Below are 24,555 nucleotides of genomic sequence, written 5' to 3' on the forward strand. Positions count from 1 at the left end.
GTGAACCACTGTGATTCTTATTTGGGAATTTGTGATATATCAAACTTTTTTAATAAACATATCCACATGGTACTGGGATGGAGGCGGATGTTTTTCAGATAACAGTGATAGTGAGCTTGCTATCTGGTTTAACTACCTGGATAACTTTTGGCAAGGAAAATAGCGGTCATAACTTTATCCAGATAATGGTTTGAATAAACAGTGGCAATATTCAAATTGCTCTACCTGGATATTCATCTCTACTTGGTATCTAAATATTCATGTTCAATTTAATTTTTGCAGATAGTGTTTAAAACAAAAAAACAGCTCTGATCACGGCAGCTGAATATTGACCCAATAGTGTTTACTCTTATGCCATAATTGTATAGACATTCCCGGGGGTGGGATTAGCACTTAGGCAAATATTTTATAAATGCACATACCTGTACCAATTTTTACCTATAAGCACAGGACACGTTTACTTCTGTTTTAGGCAGATGTAATTTGTATGAGAGCTTTTAAGCAAGCTGTTATATAAAGTCACACAAGTTTCATTTCATTGTAGTCCACTTAGCCGATAGTAATACCATTTAGCCTGTAGAGAGGTGGTTCTCAACCCTGTCCTTGAGGCACACCCAACCAGTCTGGCTTTCAGGATATCCACAATGAATATGCATGAGAGAAGTTTGCATACCATGGAGACAGTGCATTGTGGGTATCATACACTCAGCCAGTCTGGCTTTCAGGATATCCAGAATGAATATGCATGAGAGAAGTTAAGAGGGCTAGAACAAGCAGATTTTACACTCTTGTCTAAGTACACATTTTTTCAACTTAAAAAGTTTAAAATAAGATTAAAACAAATCAAATTCCCGTTAATACAAATTTTTGAAATAAAATTTTCAATGCTTTTCTAAACTGGATAGTTTTTCAACAACTTTATTGTCACTTATGAAAAGGATGCAGTCAGTGACTTGTAAGACTTAAACTTATCTAGAGCAGGAAAATATAAAGTCAAAAAGTGAGTTATTTCAGTCGATAATTGAATGAAATTCATCATATATGATGATGCATTGCCATATAGGATTTTAAATACTAATGCATACGTTTTAAATGGATATCCCAAAACATGCAGTGTTTTAAAAAAAAAAAATCTACTATATTTGAAACTGTCATCTCCCCACACAAGTGTAAAAAAAAAAAAATGTTAAAATTCTGGCTGTGGTAATACAACATTGATATTTCAATACTCTACCAAGTTTGTTTTAGGCTTTGTATTTAGAATTCTTGTTTTTGTTAGACTCTGGAATTCGTTGCCAGAAAAAGTAGTTAAGGCAGTTGACTTAGCGGACTTTAAAAAAGGGTTGGACAGCTTCCTGGAGGAAAAGGCCATAGAATGTTATTGAATGGACGTGGGAATAATCCACTATTTCTGGGATGGGCGGGAGAAATTGTTTGTTCTTTTGGCCGCTGTTGGAGACAGGGTGCTGGGCTGGATGAACCCTTGGTCTGTCCCGGCATGGCGATGCTTATGTACTTATTCTTCTGAGCCTTCTTTTTCAGATCTCATGCACATAAAAGTGAATCAGCCTTGCATAGCTTAGATTGTAAAACAAGAATTGACTTTCTACCAGCTTTTTGTTTATTACTCTAAGAGACTTAGACTTACATTCAATTTGGTATAGAACATTTTGTGACTGCATTTTATTTGCTGTAATAAAGCAGGCCTCCCATTAGTCATATAGGGACATTTTTGCTAAGCTGTGCTAATAAGTGGACAGCACTATCCTCGGTGCGGGGCTTTCCTGCGCACTGAGGCTACTTTTAGCACGGCAGTTAGATGACCCCATTTTCCCTTTAATGGCCACTCACTAAATTCCCCATTAGCATGTGAGCACTTACTGACACTTATTTTCTAGGCAGTAAGGGCTCAGGCACTAACCATGCGCTAATTGGTTAGCGTGCGGTGTTGTAGCTGCGCAGTACACGCCTACTCTCCAACTCCAGATGCCCCCAGTGCTAAAAATTTAAATCCATTTTTTAGTGCATGCGAAGCATGTGCCATTCCTGAAACTACTTCAGGGCGCCTGAGCGCACCGCGTGATAGTGATTTTTAACCTGCAGTAAGTGTGCATTAGTGCTTTCTGCAGCTAGTAAAAAAAGCTTCATGAAGCGCACTATGTAAGAGCCATGGCATTGTTCAACTTGCCTTGACTTGTGTCTATAGAGGAAATGTATAATAAAGCTGCCCTGTAACGTTCACTCTTGCATTTTCTCCTCACTATTTTGATTTTTGTTTTTTTTTTGTTACATTTGTACCCTGTGCTTTCCCACTCATGGCAGGCTCAATGCGGCTTACATGGGGCAATGGAGGGTTAAGTGACTTGCCCAGAGTCACAAGGAGCTGCCTGTGCCTGAAGTGGGAATTGAACTCAGTTCCTCAGTTCCCCAGGACCACCCTAACCACTAGGCCACTCCTCCACTCCCAGGAGTGGGCGCTAAGATATCTGATTAAAAATGAAACTCAGTTTTCATATGACTACTTCCTACCAAATCCCTAAGGGTAGAAGGTATAAGGGAATCCAAATGCAAAATCGTTAGCATCAGAGTCCCCGTATGCAGGACTGATAACAGTCTGCTTATCTATGGAGAGTGTAGATATGTGTTTGTGTGTGTGTATATATATATATATATATTATACTCCTTAGATGTTGGCTCTGTATGAACTGAAAAGCCTTTTAGGCTTTTCTAGCTTTATCTAGTAATATTTCATTCTTGCTATTAGTTGACATATTATATTACAAATCATCTTATACCACCATTCGTGGAACATCACAGTGGTTGTGAGAATTTATTGGATCATTAGAGCCTTGCAGTCAGAGGGAACACTGTTTATCAATCCCAGCACTTCACAAAATACATTTTGCCGAGACCATTGTTGGAGCTTTCTCCATAGCCTAGTCCATGTGAATGGAACAGATTACCAGTCGATTTGAGATTGAAATGACTCGGTGGTAGCAGTCTGAAGTGCTTGAAGGCATATTTATTCTCCTTGGCTAGTGAAGGTTTAAGTCTATGCACTGTTTTGGGTTTTTTTGTTTTGTTTTTTTCATTGCAGATATTTGAGAACTGTACAAGCTTTTTGTCTTCTTTTTTTTTTTTTTTTGTCATTTTGTCATCTTTTATTTGATTATGCATGTATACTTGTAATCCACCTAGGGAGGTAGGTGGAATATAAATAGAGAAAATAAATAATGAAAGAATAGTTAGAAGGATAAGAGGTTCAAGGGTGTCTGATACTTCCTATTGTCTGCAAAGAACCTCTGTTAGAGGTCAGCAATTTTGCTGTATTAAGCAGATGCCTTGAGCTGTTGGGTTTGGCATGTATGAGCTTTATACCATTGTTAAAATTGAACTCACTAGTGCTTTTTGTTTATATTGAAGACCTCTTCTGCAGAAAACCTAGTGCGATGTGCTAATCTCTTGACTGGTGTTCTTGGGTGCTATTGCTGTGCTGGAATATTAACTGAAGAGGAAGCCTGTCAATCTGAGCTGTTCCAGAAGGCCAAGGTATCAACAATTTTTAAGCTTCTAAGCATGATCCTGTAATGGTAGACCTTTCTTAGAGCATAATGCTGTACAAAATGAATTATACAGTTTTGGGGTTCTAGGATTTCATAATCAGAATGGGAGCATAGAGGGAAGAAGCATGTTTCTTGAGGTTATAGAGTGAGTATTGGAACTGTCAGCAATGGAGAGCAGGGTGGAATGTGTGTCATTTGCAAACATGACCACTTTAATGCTTGTTGTCTGTGTATATACCAGTTACTGAGAGAAAATATTTTTCAGTTTGCTATAAACATAGTGCAGGTAGTAAATATCTTGGCTTGGTTATACTTAAGAATCTATAGGCCCTATTTACTAAGGTGTGCTACCGTTTTTAGCGCACGCTAATGCTAGAGACACCCATAGGAATATATGGGTGTCTAGCGTTAGCTTGTGCTAAAAACGATAGCTCACCTTTCTTAAATAGGGCCCTTTATTTACTGTTCTAGTTGTTACTGTGGTGAAACACACAGATTTTAATTGAAGTGCTAGCTTCATACTTCTAGATTTAGTAATTTCATTTAGCAAATTAAGTTTCCACATTGTATTGCATGTATGGTAAGAGCTTAATGTACATGCATTGTGTTACCCAAATGCCATTTTAATTATCGATGGGCTGTTTTGCATTCTTTTCATTTTATTTGCATATTTTTACATTACGTCCATGTTAATTCAGGCATTCAAAGGGCAATTCTGTAACCATGCGCTTCCTCCATTGTATGCAAATCTCTGTCATGCATATTATTTGTTACATTTGTATCCCACATTTTCCCACCTATTTGCAGGCTCAATGTGGCTTACATAGTACCGTATCGGCGTTCGCCAATTCCGGTATGAACAAATACAAGGTGATGTTGTGATAGAATAAGGTTCATGTGTGACAGATGCATTAGGGAATCTTAGAGAGGAAGAGTTATGTCCATTACGAGCTTTGGTTTTGTTGTGTTGCAGATATTCAGGCTTTTATGTTGGGTTGGTGGGGTATGCCTTTTTGAACAGGTTTGTTTGTAGTGATTTCTGGAAATTTAGGTGGTCATAAGTTTTTACGACTTTTGGCAGTGCGTTCCATAGTTGCGCGCTTAAATAGGAAAAGCTGGATGCATAAGTTGATTTGTATTTGAGTCCTTTGTAGCTTGGGTAGTGGAGATTTAGGTATGTTCGAGCTTATCCTATTGTGTTTCTGGTTGGCAGGTCTATGAGGCCTGCCATGTATCCCAGGGCTTCGCCGTAAATAATTTTATGAACCAGGTTGCAGATTTTGAAAGCAATACATTCTTTGATTGGGAGCCAGTGCAGTTTTTCTCGGAGGCGTTGGCGCTTTCAAACCGCGTTTTTCCAAATATAAGCCTGGCTGCTGTGTTTTGAGTGGTCTGAAGTTTCTTTATGATTTATTCTTTGCATCGCGCATAAATTCCAGTGCAGTAGTCTGTGTGGCTTAGTACCATTGATTGTATCAAGTTGCAGTATATTTCCCTCAGGAAGAATGGTTTCACGCGTTTGAGTTTCCACATTGAGTGAAGCATTTTCTTTATTGTGGATTTTGCTTGGTTCTCTAGTGAGAGGTTCTGGTTTTCAGGCTGTCTGAGATAGGAAGGGTGTATCCTGGGGTGTTTGTTTGTGGGTTTATATGTGTTGTATTGGGATGAGATGGTGAGACAGTGTGTTTTTTCTGTGTTGAGTTTTTGTTGGAATGCATTTGCCCATGAGTCCATGATGTTCAAGCTGAGCTTGATTTTGTTTGTGATTTTTGCCAGATCGTGTATGTAAGGGATGTATATTGTGACGTTGTCCGCGTAGATGAATGGGTTAAGGCTAGCTAGTGGGGTCATCATAAGGTTGAAAAGGATTGGTGATAATGGTGATCCTTGTGGTACTCTGCAGTCTGCTTTCCACGGTGATGATATGTTTCAGCTTGATTTCACTTGAAATGTTCTAGTGGTTAGGAAACCCTTGATCCATTTAGGTGTGTTTCCACCAAGTCCAAAGTAATCTAGGAGTCTTAGTAGTATTTTATGGTTGACCATGTCGAACACACTAGACATGTCGAATTGGAGGAGAAGTATGCTTTTACCTGTTGCTATTTCCTGCTTGAATTTAGTTAGGAGAGTAATTAATACTGTTTCGGTGCTATGTAGGGGGAGAAATCCTGATTGTGATTCATGTAGTATTGTGAATTCGTTTATGTAATCATTAAGTAGTTTGGCTACCATGCTTTCCATTAATTTGACTGCCAGTGGGATAGATGCTACTGGGCAGTAGTTGGTGATGCCATTCATTTTTTTCTTGGTGTCTTTTGGGATAGGGGTGAGTAGGATGTTGCCTTTTTCCTTAGGGAAGAGACCTTGTTGAATCATGTAGTTTAAGTGGGATGTGAGGTCTGCTATGAAGTGGTGGGGGTGGATTTTATTAGGTAACTGGGGCAGGTATCCAGTTGACAATGAGTGTTGGAGAACATGTTAATCGCCTGGGTTACTGTATCGACGGTGAGGAGAGTGAAGTTTGACCAGGTTCGGTCCGCTGGGTATTCACCAAGGGTTGGGTGCAAACCATCGATGAAGTTTTCGGTATCCGTGTTGTCCTGAGGTAGAGTTTTGCGTAGGTTTACAATTTTTTTCATTAAGGTATTTATCAAGATTGTCTGCAGATGGGATATCAGAATTGGTTTTGGTGGCCGGAGTTATGTCTAGTAGTTTGTTCACGAGTTGGTATAGTTTCTTCATGCCTTTGTAGTCCGGCCCTATTTTAATTTTATAGTATGACCTTTTGGTCTGTTTTATTGTGTATTTGTATTTTCTTTGTATTTGTTTCCATGCGTTGAGTGTGTGTTCATGCTTTATTTTTTTCCATGCGCTTTCGAGTTTCCTGGACTGTGTTTTTAATTTTTTCAGTTCTTCGTTGAACCATGGTATCGAGTTATGTCTGCGTGAAGTTCTTCTTCGTAAGGGTGCTATTTCGTCTAATATGCTTCTACATCCTTTATCCCATTCTGAGAGGTAGTACTGTATATAGAGTTTGTTTGAGTTGTCCAGTCGCTATTGTATATCTGTTGCCAGAATGTTTCTGGGTCTATTTGGCCTCTTTTGCTGTGGGTTATGTGTTCTTGTATGCGAAGAGAACCCCTTTTCCGCCATTTTAGGGATCGGTTTAGTTTGTAATGGTCAGTCCATAGTATTTCTGTCCATTTAGTTTCTGTTATTATTAGGTTCTGGGCTGTGGACAGTTTGTGTGAGATGAGGTCAAGTGTGTGTCCTTTCACATGGATTGTTTGCATGTGTGGCCATTTAAGATCCCACAACTGAAGGAAGTCCTTGCATTCTCGTGCGTTAGTAGAGTTTGGGTCTTCTAGGTGTAGGTTAATGTCTCCTAATACTAGTATATTGGTGTTGGATACACAAGTATTTGAAATGAAGTCCATGAAGATTGACTGGCTTTCCTTCCAATTGCATGGTGGTCTGTAAAACAGTACGCAATTTAGGTGGTCGAGCAGGGTTTTGTGGTGGATTTTGATTGAGGCTATTTCAAGTTGGGTTGTTATGGACTCGACAGTGGTTTCGATGGTAAAATGGGATCGATATATTAGTGCTATGCCTCCGCTTCTCTTTTTCTCTCTGGTCCAGTGAGTGATTTTGCAACCTGGAGGAGGGCATAGGTTTAGGATTATAGGGTCCTCTTGATCATGCATCCAAGTTTCAGTGATGAAGAGTCGATCAAGTTTTTCTGACATGATCCAGTCTATTACTATTGTTGTTTTGTTTACCACGGATCTGGCATTAACGTAACCTACTTGAATTTTTTGGTATGGGTCTTCTTTGTTCGGTCTTCTTCCTTTCTCCCCCCTCTGGTGCTCTGGGTATGTGCTCAAGAGCTGTGCTTAACGCACAACTTTTGAGCGCATGGGCCAGGCACCATCTTTCACCTAACTTCTGACATCTCCAAAATGCTCAGTGCTATGAGCACACCTATATTTGCATCTCATTGGCACTGAGCATTAGGGAGTACACGCGCTGATCCAGTGGTATTTTTCCGGAGCTGTTCGGAACAACACCAGAGTTTTGAGTATCTATGTTGATGTTTTGGAACTATGTATGCCAAATGACAGTATAAATATGATTGTGTACAAATATACACAGATGTATAGTAGAAAAATATTTACAAGATGTTAATGTTTTTTTCAGTCTGTAATGCATTATGCTGGTGAAAGTATTTCCTTCCTTAAAACTAAACTAACAGAGGAGTCCAAGGTCATCTCATTGAGGAATCTGATAATGCAGTGTACAAACTGCATATGCAACTATTCTAAGGTAAGTTCTTGCATATTGGAATTTACTTTGAGATGCAAAATGTAGCTCTGTGTGTGCACGTTATTTACAGTTCTCTCTTATTGCCTGAGAAAATTACAGTGCAAATTGAAGTGCTGCTGCTGTATAAGTGAAAGCATAAACAGGTGTGTCCTAACACATTTATGCAATAAATATTATGTAGAATTTAATATTTAAAGAGGGTTTTGTGTTTCTGTGCAAAAATGTTGATATGGAAATGGAAGCACAGGCTTATTTCTCAGAAACTGCAGGGACTTCCTCTTCCCTCACAGACACAGTTGATGCTGGATACCTTTGTACTTGTGGGTCTGATTCCTTAGGTGCAGCAGAGCTAGGAGGTTTAGTGCCACCCATAAAACCTTGGATGCAGCTCTGTCCCTTGAGTTGTAATGTATCCTCATTGATTTTGCCTACATTTCAGTTTTGTCACTTACACTGTGCTTGGTCCTGGCTTCCATCATACCTCAGGGAGTGGTGGTAAGTTTGCTTTTTGAGCTAGCAGTGGGAGCATCAGAGACTTAGTACAGGCTGCTGCTTTAAGTAGGAAGGGTGTTAAAGGCTCTCCTTTCAACAGAAGTAATTACAGTAACAAGATGAACCTGAGTCACTGCCCCTGATGTAAATAAAATGGCAGTAAGACCCCAGAAAATGTAGTTTGTAGATGCCAACGTACTGATTCCTATTGTGGCTGCTTGAGATGCAGGGACATAGATGATCTTGAGGCATATTTTCAAAGCACTTAGCCTTCCAAAGTTCCATAGGTTTCCATGGAACTTTGGAAGGCTAAGTGCTTTGAAAATATGCTCCTTGCTTACCATATCACCAGTTAATCACTGTTGGTTCCATATACACTGCTCTTGTAACTTTGAGTAAAATAATTGATGTACTGGTGATTTCCTCTCCTTGTACATTCAGAATCAGTGCATTTCTCCTAAATTTAAGACTTAGGAGGAATACTAAGAGACTGGAGAATGTGGAGCAGAATATTGCCATTATGCAATTAGGGAAGACCAACTTGGAGAATTTTTCAAGACATCTTAAATATTCATTTCTTTTTTAGCTCTATACTTTTTTGTTAGTTGATACATAATCTTTATCACAGTAATAGCATACAATAGAATGATAAGTCCAAATATAAGATCCAAGAAGCAAACATTTCAAACACAGTAGAAGCCAGAAAAGTGCCAAACAAACTTCAGGTTATAGGCAGAAAGATGTGTAAGATCAAATCTGAAACTACGGTCATGTCTTTTACGTGATTAAAAAAAAATAAAATAAAAAGTTTGAATCAGAAACCCCCCCCAAAATTTGACTGATACTTAATCTTACATTTACATGGATAATTCAAAGAAAAGGTAGCCCCACTTGCCAGCACCTGAGATCTCATTGGCTCTGAGACTGTTTTAGAAGAAACATCAGAGTAAATCATAATTATGTCTCCAAAACTTTTTTTATTCTTACATTTAAAAAACAATTTGAAAACCCAATTCCAATCAGGTTGTAATAATAAAGACACTAACAAAGAAGCTTTTCTATGAGTGAATAAATCCATCGACAGTTCTCCTGAAGAAGAGTTCACCCCAGATGCAACATTCCTAGATCTGGAGTCTGGTTCTTTAAATTCATTATATGAAGGCAAAGAATTAGCAGAAATTAACAGAGATAAAGAAGTTTCTGGAACCTCCAAAATTTCCATCACATAACTCTAAAAAGATCAATTATTGACGCATTATTAAGAAATATTTACCAGTCTTATATTTTAGCGTTTCAAATCATTTTAAGTTTCCTCATCAGTAACAGATTAATCTTTGCTATATCCCTTGATACGTCCTCAATTTCTTTATTGTCTACATTAGCAATAATTTTAGAGCATTCGCTCACGTTAGTAACACAGTCCTGTACAGTACCTGATGCTCAAACGTTACAACCATATTTTATGTTGTAACTCTGTTTTTGAGAGCACAATTTTCTCCATTCTAGTAAATGCTTGTAATATTACTTCAGTTCATGAATCCTTTAGTCCAGGTTCAGCCTTTTTTCCAATAACATACTGTAAATTGTAGACTTTCTTCACTAACACTGTTCCTGCTGAATAATCGTTTTGTACTAAAGAACCACGTGGCCTATTCAACTTGAGTTGATTTAAAACAGTTTTCATCTCAACTGAATTGTTCTCCAAGGCTTCAATAACAGCACTGATCTCCTTATATGATGCAGATGATTCAAAACACGAGGCAAATTATTCACATGTTTCCTGACTTTGCGAGAGAGAATCTTGAGTCTTGCTCCTTTCCACTGCCCAGCTTTGATATGCACATTTGCATTCAAAATATGATGGCATTGTTGCATTGCAGTTTCTCTTAGTCCAGGGACAGACTTAATCAATGCCCCTACCCAAAGAGTTCTCAGCCTTCTCCACCAACTGAAAGAAGTCTTCTAAGCCCAACAACCTCAAGAGTTCCAAGGGCTTTTCCTGAGTTGTTGAAGCTGCCCAAACAGAACTGCTATCCAATGTGAATAACTACCAGAGGGCTGTACATATGAGGAAAGTTTCCACGTGTTCTTAGAAGTTTGAAGACACATCAGGACTGGGAGCTGAACGCTAAAAAGCTGCACCCCCGAAGCATGCTGGTTTGCACCCTTGTAGTTGTGCTTCACAAAGAAGGACAAAACAGAAGACTGGTCAGTTTCCCCTATACCAATAGGAGTGAATTCTTTCATCTTAACCATGAAAATGCATTGGTCAGGAGGAAGTCAAGAAAGCCATCTTGGGTCTTAATATGTATTTCTTGATCTTACCAAGTTCCCAAGTCTATCATCAAGTGAATTCTTGGGTAGTGTATTCTGGAAGTGTTTAAAATACCATTTGAGATTCTTCTACCCCTCACTAAGGTTTGTTATCTTTCTAGTAAAAAGCATTGAGGTCAACAGGGAGAAGAAAATGGGGAAGGATATTAAGGTTCTTTTCTGATTGGAGAATGATACTTCGTTGATTAAGCATGCAGGAATGTGCATTCTTTTTGCTTGACGCCTTTTTTATTGAACACTAGTAAAAAAAAAAGGCCCGTTTCTCACACAAATGAAACGGGCGCTAGCAAGGTTATCATGTAATGGCGATTATGTTTGTAAGGGAACCGTCATGATAAGTAATAATTGAGAAGGGTGTATAATGAGTAATATGCTCCAGGGGTGTGAGATAAGGATTGTTTTATCTATGTTTTTTTTTTGTTTGTTTTAATCGTTCTTTTTTTGTGATTTTTGTTTATAGTATTTTTTTTAAAGATAGAGTACGCAGACTCCATCCATGTCCAGCATTTCTCCTCTCTTCTCTCCCCTCAATCCATGTCCAGCATTTCTCCTCTCTTCCCTCCCCTCCATCCATGTTCATCTCCTTCCTGACTTCCCTTCCCTCCATCCATCCATGTCCAGCAACTCTCCATTCTCCCCTGCCCTCTACTCTATCCACCCATATCCAGCAAATTTCCTCTCTCCCCTGCCCCCGTTCATCCATCCATGTCCAGCAATTCTCCTATCTCCCCTGCCCCCTTAATCTATCTATGTCCAGCAATTCTCCTCTTTCCCCTGCCCTCCCCTCCATCCATCCATGTCAAGCGATCTCTTCTCTCCCCCTGCCCTCCCCTCCTGTCCTGTCCAGTGATCTCTTCTCTCCCCCTGGCCTCCCATCCATGTCCAGTGATTCTCCGTGCCCTCCCTGACAGCCCTCCTCTCCGTTCCTCCCCCCCCCCCCCCCTCCCGGTGCGTTTAACCCTTTTACTTTCAGGCGCAGCGACGGCAGTGAAAAGGACAACACAGTTTCTCCCTTCCCTCACACAGTGTCCTGCCCTCGCGGAAACAGGAAATGCATCATCGCAGAAGGCGAGACACTGTGTGAGGGAAGGGAGAAGCTGGAGGTGAGCCCACTGTGTTGTCCTCTTCACTGCCGACACTGTGCCAGAAAATTAAAGGGTTAAACGCGTAAGGGGGGGAGGAACGGAGAGGAGGGCTGTCGATCGGGGAGCTGATGGCGGGAAGGAGTGGAGGGACCGTCCGAGAGCTACCTGGCTGCAGCGCTGCTGCGTCAGACAGCCCTGCGTTTGGGGGGGCAGCAGCCAGGGGAAGGTCACGGCCCAAGCCTCTTATATGGGGCGCCTATAGTTGTCCTCCCATCCCATCCATGTCCATCAATTCTTCTCTGCCTTGCCCTCCCTCCCTCCCTCCTCTCGATGTCCCGCGATTCTCTCCTCCTGCCATCACCTCGCCTCCAGCATTCCCTTCCCTCTCATTGTTCCGCGCTCTGACATCATTACGTTTTGATGCGAGGGTGGGGCAATGAGTGGGAATGGATGTTACGAACCTAGGCATCCAGACGTAGAATGTTGGAGGTGCAAATTATTATATAGGATAAGCTGTGACAAGGCTAGCATCCGGGGCCCCGTAGAGAGGCAGCTAATCCTCTAAAGTCTGCAATGACCTGCTCCTGGCCAAATCCAAAGGCCACTACTCCATCCTCATCCTCCTCGATCTTTCTGCCGCTTTTGACACTGTCAATCACGATTTACTTCTCGCCACACTGGCCTCATTTGGGTTCCAGGGCTCTGTCCTCTCCTGGTTCTCCTCCTATCTCTCCCACCGCACATTCAGGGTGCACTCTCATGGATCTTCCTCCACTCCCATCCCGCTATCTGTTGGAGTTCCCCAGGGATCTGTTCTTGGACCCCTTCTCTTCTCTATCTACACCCCTAGGCTCACTGATCTCATCTCACGGCTTCCAGTATCATCTTTACGCTGATGACACCCAGCTCTATCTCTCCACACCAGACATCACCGCAGAGACCCAGGCCAAGGTATCGGCCTGCCTATCCGACATTGCTGCCTGGATGTCCAACCGCCACCTGAAGCTGAACATGTCCAAGACCGAGCTCCTCGTCTTTCCACCTAAGCCCACTTCTCCTCTTCCCCCACTCTCTATCTCAGTTGATGGCACCCTCATCCTCCCCGTCTCATCTGCCCGCAACCTCGGGGTCATCTTCGACTCCTCCCTCTCCTTCTCTGCGCATATCCAGCAGACTGCCAAAACCTGTCACTTCTTCCTTTTCAACATCAACAAAATTTGCCCTTTCCTCACTGAGCACACCACCCGAACTCTCGTCCACGCTCTCATTACCTCTCGCCTCGACTACTGCAACTTGCTCCTCACTGGCCTCCCACTCAGCCATCTATCCCCCCTTCAATCCATTCAGAACTCTGCCACACGTCTTATATTCCGCCAGAACCGATATATTCGTATCACCCCTCTCCTCAAGTCGCTTCACTGGCTTCCGATCAGATACCGCATCCAATTCAAGCTTCTCCTCCTTACTTACAAATGCACTCATTCTGCTGCTCCTCACTACCTCTCTACCCTCATCTCCCCCTACATTCCTGCCCGTAACCTCCACTCACATGACAAATCCCTCCTCTCAGTACCCTTCTCCACCATTGCCAACTCCAGGCTCCGCTCATTTTGCCTTGCCTCACCCTATGCCTGGAACTATCTTCCTGTATCCCTACGCCAAGCCCCCTCCTTACCCATCTTCAAATCCTTGCTTAAAGCTCACCTCTTCAATGCTGCATTCGGAACCTAACCTTTTGAACATATAGGCTGCCCCAATCTGTCTGACCTATCAGATTAACTGTACATTTGTCTTTTAGATTGTAAGCTCTTCGAGCAGGGACTGTCTTTCCATGTTAAATTGTACAGCGCTGCGTAACCCTAGTAGCGCTTTAGAAATGTTAAGAAGTAGTAGTAGTAGTAGTAGTACTAATCCACGAACTATGATTCCCAGAAGCCCTTGCAAGAAGGAGAGAGGAGGGTAGCCCCAAAAGGGTGGAACGGATTTCCAACCCCAGCAGGGGGGAGCAATGACTCAGTGCTAGGTGAGCCAGTTACTCCCTTCCACACTAGAGGAAGAAGGGGAGGTGAAGCTCAGTCCCTTGGCTGCATCACCAGTATATAATTCCCCCCAGCTATGAGAGAGGGGGGAGATTTTCCTGGTGGCTCCCAGCCACCAGGGGGGAGAGGAGACTGATCGAGAGAGAGAATCCATGGAGTAGGTGGAGGATGTAAAGGGCCTGCCACTGGAGCTTCCCTGGGGGGGGGGGGGGGGGAAGAGTAAGCTACCATGGAGAGTGAGAATGAAAATGCAGGCCTGTCCAGCACATGAAGGCAGTGTGAGAGGCCACAGAGGTGGTGCTGTGAGGTAGAAGGAAAACTGTCAGCCCTGCTCCATACAGGGTCCTCCTAGGTGCTGTGAAGAGGACAGGTGAATTGAGTATTGTTTTCCTGTGAAGAGACTGTTTCTGAATGTGTTGGAACTACTGGGATGTATAGAAAAGCAGGCTGAACTTTGACTGAGCCCTTCTGAGGGAGAGGGGAAGGTAGTACCAAGGAAGTGGGCCTGAACTGTTAAGGAACTGGATGTTTGCTGGAGTTTTGACCCCGGCCTGAACCATTTTTGTGAACTGCATTTTGATGTTGGGAGTGGAACTGAATTGAGAATAAAACACTTTGGCCCTAATTCCAAGTGGCAGTCTTGTTCTTTATCTGCCACCTGTGAGCCTAACCGGGCTGCCAGCACCAACCCAGAGTGGAGGAAGCGGACCCCTTTACAAAGCGTTGCCATACTGAGACAGACTGAAGGTCCATCAAGCCCAGTATCCTGTTTCCAACAGTGGCCAATCCAGGTCACAAGTAACTAGCAAATTCCTGTTCCCATTTGCACAGAATAGAGTTTGAAAAAAATGTAAGGTGTTGTTGAAAACCTTTTTTTTTTTTTTTACTTGCTTTTTTGTGTTAATGTATGATGGGATTGGGTGGATGTCCACTGCATACCTGGACACTTAGAATGTGGAGTGAATGGATTACTCTTTATAATTTGCTGTGAATGAATTAGTTGCTTTCCTATCATCATAATAGTGTTCCATTTTCTTTTAATGATTTGATTTTATTATTCACCGCTATGATCTGTTTAGCCAGATGGTATATTATATTTTAATAAACATAAACAATGGATAACTTGAATCTGACTAGAATGTATAAAAGAGAGTTTGAATTGGGTGTGAGCCAGCCAATGTTAACTTTTTGTTTGTGAGTGGATTGTGATCTGACTGTGAATTGTTTATTGCACTTCAAAGGTGTGTAGCTTGGTGGATTACATTTTTTTTTTCTTTTGAATTATGTAAAGAATACTATGGAAAGATAAGAATTTCTACAATGAATTAGGAGACATTGGCCTTAGGCACTAAGTTAGTTATTTTAGAAACACTATTCGTGTTTTAGACATCCCTAAAATGGCATTTAGTTGTACATAGTGCATGGATGTCCAAATGCCCATTTTGTAATTCCTGGATATGGCCTTCCAAACCTGCAGAATGTCCATATGGCAAGAGGGCACCATCTGGATGTGTGTTGGGCAGAACTAGGGAGTGGCTGACACTGTACATCCATGTCCCAGCCCATTCCGTATTTCAGCAGGGGAAGGAACATCCATGTCCATAAATATGGACATTGGTATTTAGACCTACTCCTCAGAATGTCCAAAACATGGAAAGTTGCTCGGATTGAGCAGCATTTCACTGGAGAGAATCAAGGTGGGAGGGTGTCACCCCCATAATTCTCGAGTGATTGCTATCCTCTCTGAAAATGAAACTAGTTTCAAAATGTGGGGCAGTGTCTTCGCTCCGGGAATGATGGGCATTCACGGTACAAAAATGGGTGATATGGATATTTTTGTCTCCTTTTTAGAACATGGCTATTTATGTAGTTTCATGTAGAGTTATGGTTTTTCTATATCCCCTAATTTGGACATTCCAATTTGTAAATCAGCTGTTCATTTTGGATGAACTCAGCATTATTGGCGACAAACTGACTTGGACATTTAAATTTGGACTTGGATGACCTTTCAAAAATGATGCTCTACATATATTTTACAGTTCACTTGTAGATATACCCTAAACTTACTGGCAATATATAAGATATTTATGACACAAGTCAACGTAAAAGTTTTTTTAACTTGAAGATTAATCCTGAAGTAGTAGTGTAGTAGTTTGAGTTAGCAGTAATCAGGAGTGAGAACTTGTAGCATGATATTAAATTTATAGACAAAGACACATAACCAACCCTGACTAATAAACAAAAGAGAATAGCAGTGAGGAGCCAACATGACAATAAAATAAATGTGATAAATTCAATAATAGGTCCAAATTACTAATGTACATTTAATGCGCCTTCAGAGCAAATCCACAATACTGTACTATATCCGAGGACATTAGGGATGCATGCTTGTATGGGCAGTAGACACCTAAATGATACCACTGGTATATGTAGCTGTAGACACTTAACTCCCTGCTAAGCAGGAACACTGCATCTATAGTAAATCATAGTAGTTTAAATGAAAGATAATAGAGTGCATAAGTGATTTTGGTTAGTGTACTTGGGAAGGGGCATATGTTAGTGATATATATAGAGAAACACATTTTAGGAGTATGTTGGTTGTATCATTTGGTTTATTTGTTCATTTATACTTCTTAGAAAATGATAAAACAAAGGTTTGTAAAGCTTGCTAACTGATTGGGTATCTTGGTACTACCTTTACAGTGTTGACATTTGCTATGATGTAATAAGTTGTAGTAATTTTATATATAATAGTCTGTACTATCTCCCTTGTGTTTTTCAATAAATCTGCTGAAATTTAAAAAAAAAAAAAAAAAAAAGCCTGCCAACCAGAACTCGCTGAGAAGTGACAGCATCACCCTAGGCCTGGATAGGGAATACCTTCATGACCCACTTTAGGAGTGAAAGGATTGAATTATGCTCAGATTGCACATCATTGGGTTATTTTAGCCACCATAGCTGTCAGTTTCATTATGCTAATATTAAATTACTCCTTTTCCATACCATACTCTGTACTCCTCAAGGTATTGTCTGTATTTTGTATACCTCCCCCCTCCATACATTCTCTCCATCTTCTTGTATATTTACCTAACTTCTGATCTGACAAAGTCCTCAAAAGCCTATGCTTCAAATTGGTCACAATTTATTGCATGTTAAGAAAACCTGGTCCAGTCTAGATGATTTTGCAACAATTTAACCTCCAATATGTAACTATTATCGCAAATTGAATGGGCTGTGTCGGCATTAGCGCACAGCAGACACTAGCTCAGCTTAGTAAACGGGGGATTATGTTTACATGTTTGTCATTTATTGCAAAATATACATATAATCTGTACTACATCTAATTCACTGTTCTTTATACTATTATAGTTGTGATGGTACTAGGTTTAACTCCATTTTTGTACATTAATTTGTTTTTGTGTATTTTTGAAAACCTAATAAAAAGATTTAAAAAAAAAAATTGGTCAGTGTATAAGTTGCAACCAGCCTCTGCCATTATTACAACCTATATATCGCAATTGATGCAGACTATATGAGGGTTAATGGAAAAATGATTTATGGTAAAACAATTCTTGTTTGTATTTTTTCACAGAGCAGTTTAAGCAGGATCACTTCAGATTTATTTCTGCGCCTGCTAACGTCAAGGATGTTGAATGAACTTGCTGAGATTTGTAAGCATTTAGTAAGTATGATTTATTTTGATATTCCAAAGCTATACTAAGTCTTTATGCAGTATTATAAAATCAAGGTGAACTGTAAAGATGACTTTAAAACCATATGTAGTTATCACTTTTTTTTATCAAAGTGCTCTTGCAAAGCCCATACTATGCTTGTTATGCAATTTGTGATTTTCTAGTTGGAAAATCAATAAACAGAAAAATACGTTTTTAAAAGAGGAGACTCTCACCAAATCTGCTTCATGTGGTTCAGTACTCTTAATTCTTTTATAGTCTTGCAAATAAGCAAATTAGTTTTATAGCTTTATCTGCAGGAGACAAATGTGGAAGTGTATTTTGTATTATGATGGTTCAGCCTTAATTGTAGGACCTCATAGGATGTCCCTTAGAGCCAAATGTCTGACAGGGAAAGACAACTATCTAATGGATAGACTGAATCAGATTCTGCAGTGTCATGAATAGTCTGTAGACAAAGGTATAACCCAGAAGAACATTTGAGAATGGGGGCACCTGCTCGAGAATTCTTTTTGTCACTCAGTTCAATAATAAGGACCCTCTTTATTTCTCCAAACTAAGATCACATGGCAGATTGGCCTCAAATGCCTTCCTCCTCTATTGGGGGCAGGGCCTTCTTTATGTGTATCATCCTGTACCTTTCAGCAAAAACTCTTTTGAAACTGAAGTAGGTTCGAGGAACCATGATTGTAATCTCCATTACTGGCCATATGGTTTCCTCTTCTTGAGCTTTATGTTGAGGAACCTTGGAAACTGGAATGTTTTCTACCACTGATCACACAAAATTGTGTGTGTGTGGGGGGGTGGGGGGGGGTCCTTCAACATCCCAACATTCAGTCCCTTGCCCTCACAGCTTGGATGTTGAGAGGGTAGTGCTAGATTCCTTAAACTTACCCAACATTGTGTCTCAGGTTTGGTTGACTTCCAAAAGAGTTTCCACTAGGAGGGCTTATGGCTTTAAATGGAAGAGGTTTGCCATCTGATGTGGGGTCTAGACTATAGATCCATTTTCTTCTTCTATATAAAAACTTCTTGAATGCCTTCTTCATTTATCAGTCAAGTATCAAGACCAACTCTGTTAAGGTTCAGTTTAATTCAGTTGGCGCTTATTGGGTAGAAGGTAAATCATCTCTGATCAGCCTTTAGTTGTTTGCTTTATCCGAGGCCTCCTGCAGTGCCACCACACAGTGTTGTTTTAACTATGCTACCTGAAGGTACCTGGTGTGGAAAGTTCTGTTTTTGATGGCAATTACTTCAGCTCAACAACAGAATGATCTTGTACACACGTCCTAAGTTCGTTCCTAAGATGGTGTCAGAGTTCCATTTTAACCAGTCAATAGTGCTGTCACAATTTTTTTCCAAACCCTCAGGTCAGCAAAAGTGAAAGCGCACTGCACACCTTGGACTGCAGGAGAGCCTTGGTCTTGCATCTGGACTAAAGCTCATATAAGTCAACTCAACCTTTTTTTTATTTTGACCCAAATAGGATGGGGGCTGCCATCGACAAATGCGCTTTTCAAATTAGTTTATAGGTTAGTTTATTAAAATATTCTATACTGCCTTATGCAACAAGTGGGTCAAGGCAGTCTTCAATATTAATCATTATGGTATAGAAAAGAACTACAAAAAATAGATTGGGCTAGTTTCGATATTGTATTCTTTCCTATCATACTTAAAATAAAATAGAATTTAGAAGCCAGGAAAATAAAAATTTAAAAATAAATTGTCAATTGCTAGACAAGTTTGATGACTCAAAATAATATTATTCCAAAGTTTCAAGTGCCTAACTGAAAAAATTAATTGTAAGTCCTTTTTTAAAAAAGTTATTAAATGATAATTCAGCCCTTAAGTACAATGGAAGATCATTCCAGAAAAAAAGGTGCCAAAAAAATTAAATGGTGAATAGATTCAAACTTACCTGACGTGGACTTGAGAAGTGTCAGTCTGTTGTCATTTAATGACCTCAATACACGAGCCAGAGTGTATGGAGTCACATTGGGCTTCCTTTACAAAGCCGCGCTACTGATTCTCAGTGTGGCAAATGAGAGAAAGCCTATTCAATTCCTATGGGTTTCTTCTCATTTGCCATGAGGGAATTGCTAGCGTGGCTTTGTAAAAGAAACCCTTTATTTGCTAAATATAATGGTACATTATCATGGAAGGCCTGAAAAGCTAAAATTAAAATATCTTATACAATATTTTATTGATAACCAATGGAATTGTATTAATAGTGACAGTGCCTTATGAAACCTGTGTGTTCGAGCAAGAAACCTAACAGCAGTATTCTACAAAGATTGAAGCTTTTTAAGTAATTCCGAGTATACCATTATATATTGGATGCAATAGTCTAGTCCTGACCAGAATAACACACAAAGCAAGGTTTGACATGTACAATCATCCAAGTATCCTCTTATGGAGCATAATTGTCTTAAGCTGTAAGAACCTGTCTGAAGGATCTTGGAGGTTTGAGGTCCAAGGAAAGTGTGAATTAAAATGATTCCCAGGTAATGAAACAAATTAACAAGCATAATCTGCTTCCCAAATAAAGTTGCTTTAAAGGAGGACTAATGTACTTCCGTGATGTCAGCGACCAACATGGTAGCGAGGGATTGATGCTCCAGCGATGGCAATGAGCAATTCCTCCCAAGAATTAGCAGAATCGACCCCTAGAATAACAGTCCAAAGTAGTCAAGTAAGACGGAAAGACGAAGTGTAGCAACTATGCCTGGGAAGAAGCAAACAGAAGAGGTAAATGATAAGCAGTAGTAGTAAGACACAGAACCAGACATGAAATCGCCCGATTGCAAGAAGCATATGTGATGGCTATATGACGGCGAGTCTGGAGATAGGCATCAAAGGCTGAGAACACCAGTTGTAGTCTACCCCACAGGCACAGGCTGGATGCAGGAGAGGCTCTTACTAATGGGCGGCTAAGATGAAAATGGAGTTTCAGTCCATAAGAGGAAAAATTAAGGAGGTGATTAAGGACATTCAGACAGATCTGGCAGAACTTGGCTGTGTGGAGGAGGTGGAGCACCACGTGAGTGAGTAGGGTGGCCTAATCCATAAAGATCAGATGGATTTGCTCACTAAAGTGGAGAATATTGAGAGTAGATCCAGATGGAATAATATAAGAATTAGAGGGGTGCCTCAGAGTGAAGCTTATTCTGATGCCAATAAGGTCGGTGCAAAGACTATATCAGGAGATTGTATCTGCTGGTGAGTATGGAGAAGGCATGGAACATTCCAGACTTCAGATAGACAGTGCGTACAGAACGCTGGGTCCAAGGAGAGGTGAGCTCCCTTGAGATATTGCATTTGTGCACAGCTTGTAGGAAGAAGGAGCTTTTTCTGTGTAAGGCAAAAAAGTCATGGAAAGATCGTGTGGGATAATCGTAAAATTGAGATATTTAATGATTTATCACATAAAGGTTCTGGGCGTGTTGCAAAGAGAAAATATCAAATATAGCTGGTTGTTTCCCTTTTATTTATTAGTAACCATAGCAGGCATACATCGGAGGGTAACACCAGTAGCCGAAATATGGCACCTTTTGATCAAGGAAAGAATAATCAAGCAGGACGCAGAGGCTATGCAGGTAGTAGCACTCCAGAAGTTAGCCAGGTTACTTGGCAGAAGACGGGCAGCAAGTGGAAGCAGCGGAAGCAGAGAGAACCTGGAATGGAGGAGGAAGCTGTGGCATCATCGAGCTGGGGACCTGACACACTGTTGCAGATCTACACTGTCTGAAGGATTCCCACTGCAACTTCTTGTGACTCTGGGCTTAAACCCTCCATTGCCCCCACTATTGCCTTACTAAACTTAGAAAATGGATATAATGTGGTTTGAGTGTGTGTGTGCTGGGTGAGACAAGGTGCCCTTTTATGGCATGCATGACTCTGAATTTGAGGATGGATGAGTGAGAGTATGGGGGACACATCTGCATAATGGAAATGAGAGGATGAAAGTGGTAGCAAGCAGGTAGTGAGGATGCTGGGTCTCGCTGGTTGCATGGGAAGTCTTGATGCTGGATTTGAGAGGTGTAGGGGGGAGTTGGGGTTTGGGAGGTTAGTTGGGAAGGGTGGGAGGGGGATTTTGAGAGAAGGGGGTGGTATAAGAACAAGAAACACTGGGTGTGTTGTGGTGGAGGGCAACAAAGGCAAGGTAGGATTTGATACACTTTGGAATATAGAAGTCAACCATGATAACCATGATAATTGTGGCAACCTTTGGTTATGTGTGTGGAGTTGAAAAGGGAGGAGATATGCATACAACTGGATCTCAAAAGTGGTAACTATAAATGTGCGAGGTTTCAATACCTCACATAACAGACAAACTCTTACGGAAAGAGCTACTGCTTGTCCAAGCTTAGATATGTTTTGTCCAGGAGTCTCGTTTTTGGCAAGGGACGGACATCTGCTTAAGCATAGAAAATATTCCAGTAACATTGTTCGCTTCTAATATGGCGGATAAGAAAAAGGGGTGTGTGGGTATCTTGATATTAGTGATGTTAAAGTGGAAACTATTAGGGACATAAACATTTAGAGGGCAGATGACTGATCTGGTGTGAGTACAGTGAATGGATCACAATGAGTCTAGTAAGTCTGTATTGCTCCTAATGGTATATCAAGGAGAATGTTTCAATCAGTGCTGGTGAAACTTATAAAAGTTCAAATGGTGCATTAATATTGGGGGCTCTTAATTTAACCAGTAGACCCCAATTAGATTCATACGGGGGTATAAAAAAAAAAGGATAGGAAGAATTTTTGGCTTTCATAGATTATCCTTAATCTGAGTGACATTTGGAGATATAGGAATCCCAGGGGGAAGAGTGCACATTTTATTCTGCAGTACATGGATCCTGCTAACGCATAGACTTTTTATGCGTGCATAAAGGGCAGAATGGAATTGAAAAGGGTAGAGATATGATTCAGTTACATGGTCTGATCATGCCCCAATCTGGGCTCAGATAAACTGGGGGCAGGAGGATGTGGATACAGAATATTGGCAACTTAATGACAGTTTGCTTAAAGAGCCAAGCAGTGGTGGAACAGATAGAGGAGTGGCCTAGTGGTTAGGGTGGTGGACTTTGGTCCTGAGGAACTGAGTTCAATTCCCCAGCACAGGCAGCTCCTTGTGACTCTGGGCAAGTCACTTAACCCTCATTGCCTGCCACATTGAGCCTGCCATGAGTGGGAAAGAGTGTGGTACAAATGTAACAAAAAAAAAAAAATTATTTAAGGAATAATGTTCCAGATGGGCTCTGCCCACAAACTATATGGGAATGCTTAAATAGACATTTGTCCTCTGAAACACGGTCCTGTGTCAGGTCTTTTTAAATTGGTGCTTTGTCAATGAAGAGTGTTCTTTATACTTGATTGCTGGAAGTTCTTTGGTCACACCCTACTCTGTTTCAGTTAAAGTAGCCTGCACCAGAACTCCAAGTGATGGCAGTGAAATAAATATGGAAGATTACCCTGAAGATAACAGAATGGAGAGGGAAGACGCAATAGCCATGGACTTATTGATGATAATGTTTCTCAGGAACATGAATGATATAAATGAGTTGGTGAGCTACAAAGTGTTACTGGTAAGTGTGTGTTAAATGTAGAATTTTTCAATCGTTCAGCCACTGTACTCTGTTTCTCCTGTTTTCTGTAGAGTGTGGCTGAGCAGTTATATATAATCTCACAACGCTCTAGTGCAGGGATTCCCAAACCTGGTCCTGGACAGTGGCGTTCCTGGGCTGGATGGCACCCGGGGTGGAGCGCCGATGCCCCCCTCCCCCCCCAGGTGCACGCCGCTAGGGAGGGGGGTGCCGCGGCGCGCGCCTGCTCCTCCGAGTTCGCTAAACTTCGTTCGTTCACTGCAGCTCCCTCTGCTCCGGAACAGGAAGTAACCTGTTCCGGGGCAGAGGGAGCTGCAGCAAACGAACGAAGTTTAGCGAACTTGGAGCAGGCGCGCGCCGCAGCACCCCCCAGCGGCGTGCACCCGGGGCGGACCGCCCCCCCCCCCCCCCCCCCCCCCCCCCCCCCTTGGTACGCCACTGGTCCTGGAGGCACCTCAGCCAGTCAGGTTTTTAGGATTCCACAACGAGTATTCACGAGAGAGATTTGTATGCAGCAACTGCTCTAGTGCATTTGATTGGGGAAAGGGAAGGAGTTCTTGTACCATATCAGTTGTTGCTTTTTTCTTCCTTCTTTGAACTTTGATAGCTACATACTTACCTACAAAATCTCAAAATGAGGAGAAAAAAAGAACGTTACAAAGTATTAAAATACAAGTTTAGCATCCTACCTTCTAGCTACTAATGTACCACACTGACCACGTGGTCTCAGGAGATGTAGCTTTCTGTATGTAAATGCAAATTTAAGTTATCAATCATATTACATGTCATATATATAACTGTAATATTTGGGTCTCTATGGTTTGTCGTCATTTTATACACATTTAGTTCTAGTTCTGCACAGCCTGTAGTTAAACCTAGTTATGTTTGACCTGGCAGACGAACCCATCTGTCAGCCTAATTTGTAAATTAATACTAGTTTTATAAATCTGCCAGACGGTGAGGCCAAGTCAGATACTGTCCTCAGTATTGCATTAGGTATTATATTGTGATTGGTCTTATTATGTTTTTGTTTTCGTTCAGAAAAAAATATGTCAATAATTTCTCTCCGAGGACAAGCAGGCTGCTTGTTCTCACGACTGGGGTGACGTCCACGGCAGCCCCCACCAACCGGAAGAAGCTTCGGGGCGGGTCCGCACGCAGGGCACGCCCACCGCGCATTGCGCGGCCGTCTTCCCGCCCGTGCGTGACCGTTCCCGCCAGTCTTTTCTTTTCCGCGCCTTTAGAGAGACTGTTCACCTCTCTCTCTTCCTCAGCCCCGGAAAAACTGTCGCCGTTGTTCGCGAACCTTCGTTGTTTCGTTTATTTTCGTTGCGCGTTCCTCTTACAAATTTTTTCTCTGTCAAAAAAAAAAAAAAAAAGAGAACGTGCTGTACTTTTCCCTCGTTTTCTAGCGGGGGTGT

The 24,555-nt window shown here is 41.3% G+C and overlaps 1 protein-coding gene across 1 annotated transcript in view; it reads left to right on the forward strand.

Moving 5' to 3' along the window:
* ATM (ATM serine/threonine kinase) overlaps positions 1–24,555 on the forward strand; it is a 293,334-nt gene that overhangs the window by 87,186 nt on the left and 181,593 nt on the right. Inside the window, 6 exon segments of the mRNA XM_030202389.1 lie at positions 3,424–3,549; positions 7,761–7,886; positions 17,429–17,518; positions 18,585–18,648; positions 22,944–23,090; positions 23,093–23,116. Of these exon segments, the coding sequence (XP_030058249.1) occupies positions 3,424–3,549; positions 7,761–7,886; positions 17,429–17,518; positions 18,585–18,648; positions 22,944–23,090; positions 23,093–23,116 (577 nt within the window).

The sequence above is a fragment of the Microcaecilia unicolor genome, chromosome 4 (assembly GCF_901765095.1).
Source record: "Microcaecilia unicolor chromosome 4, aMicUni1.1, whole genome shotgun sequence".
NCBI lineage: Eukaryota > Metazoa > Chordata > Amphibia > Gymnophiona > Siphonopidae > Microcaecilia > Microcaecilia unicolor.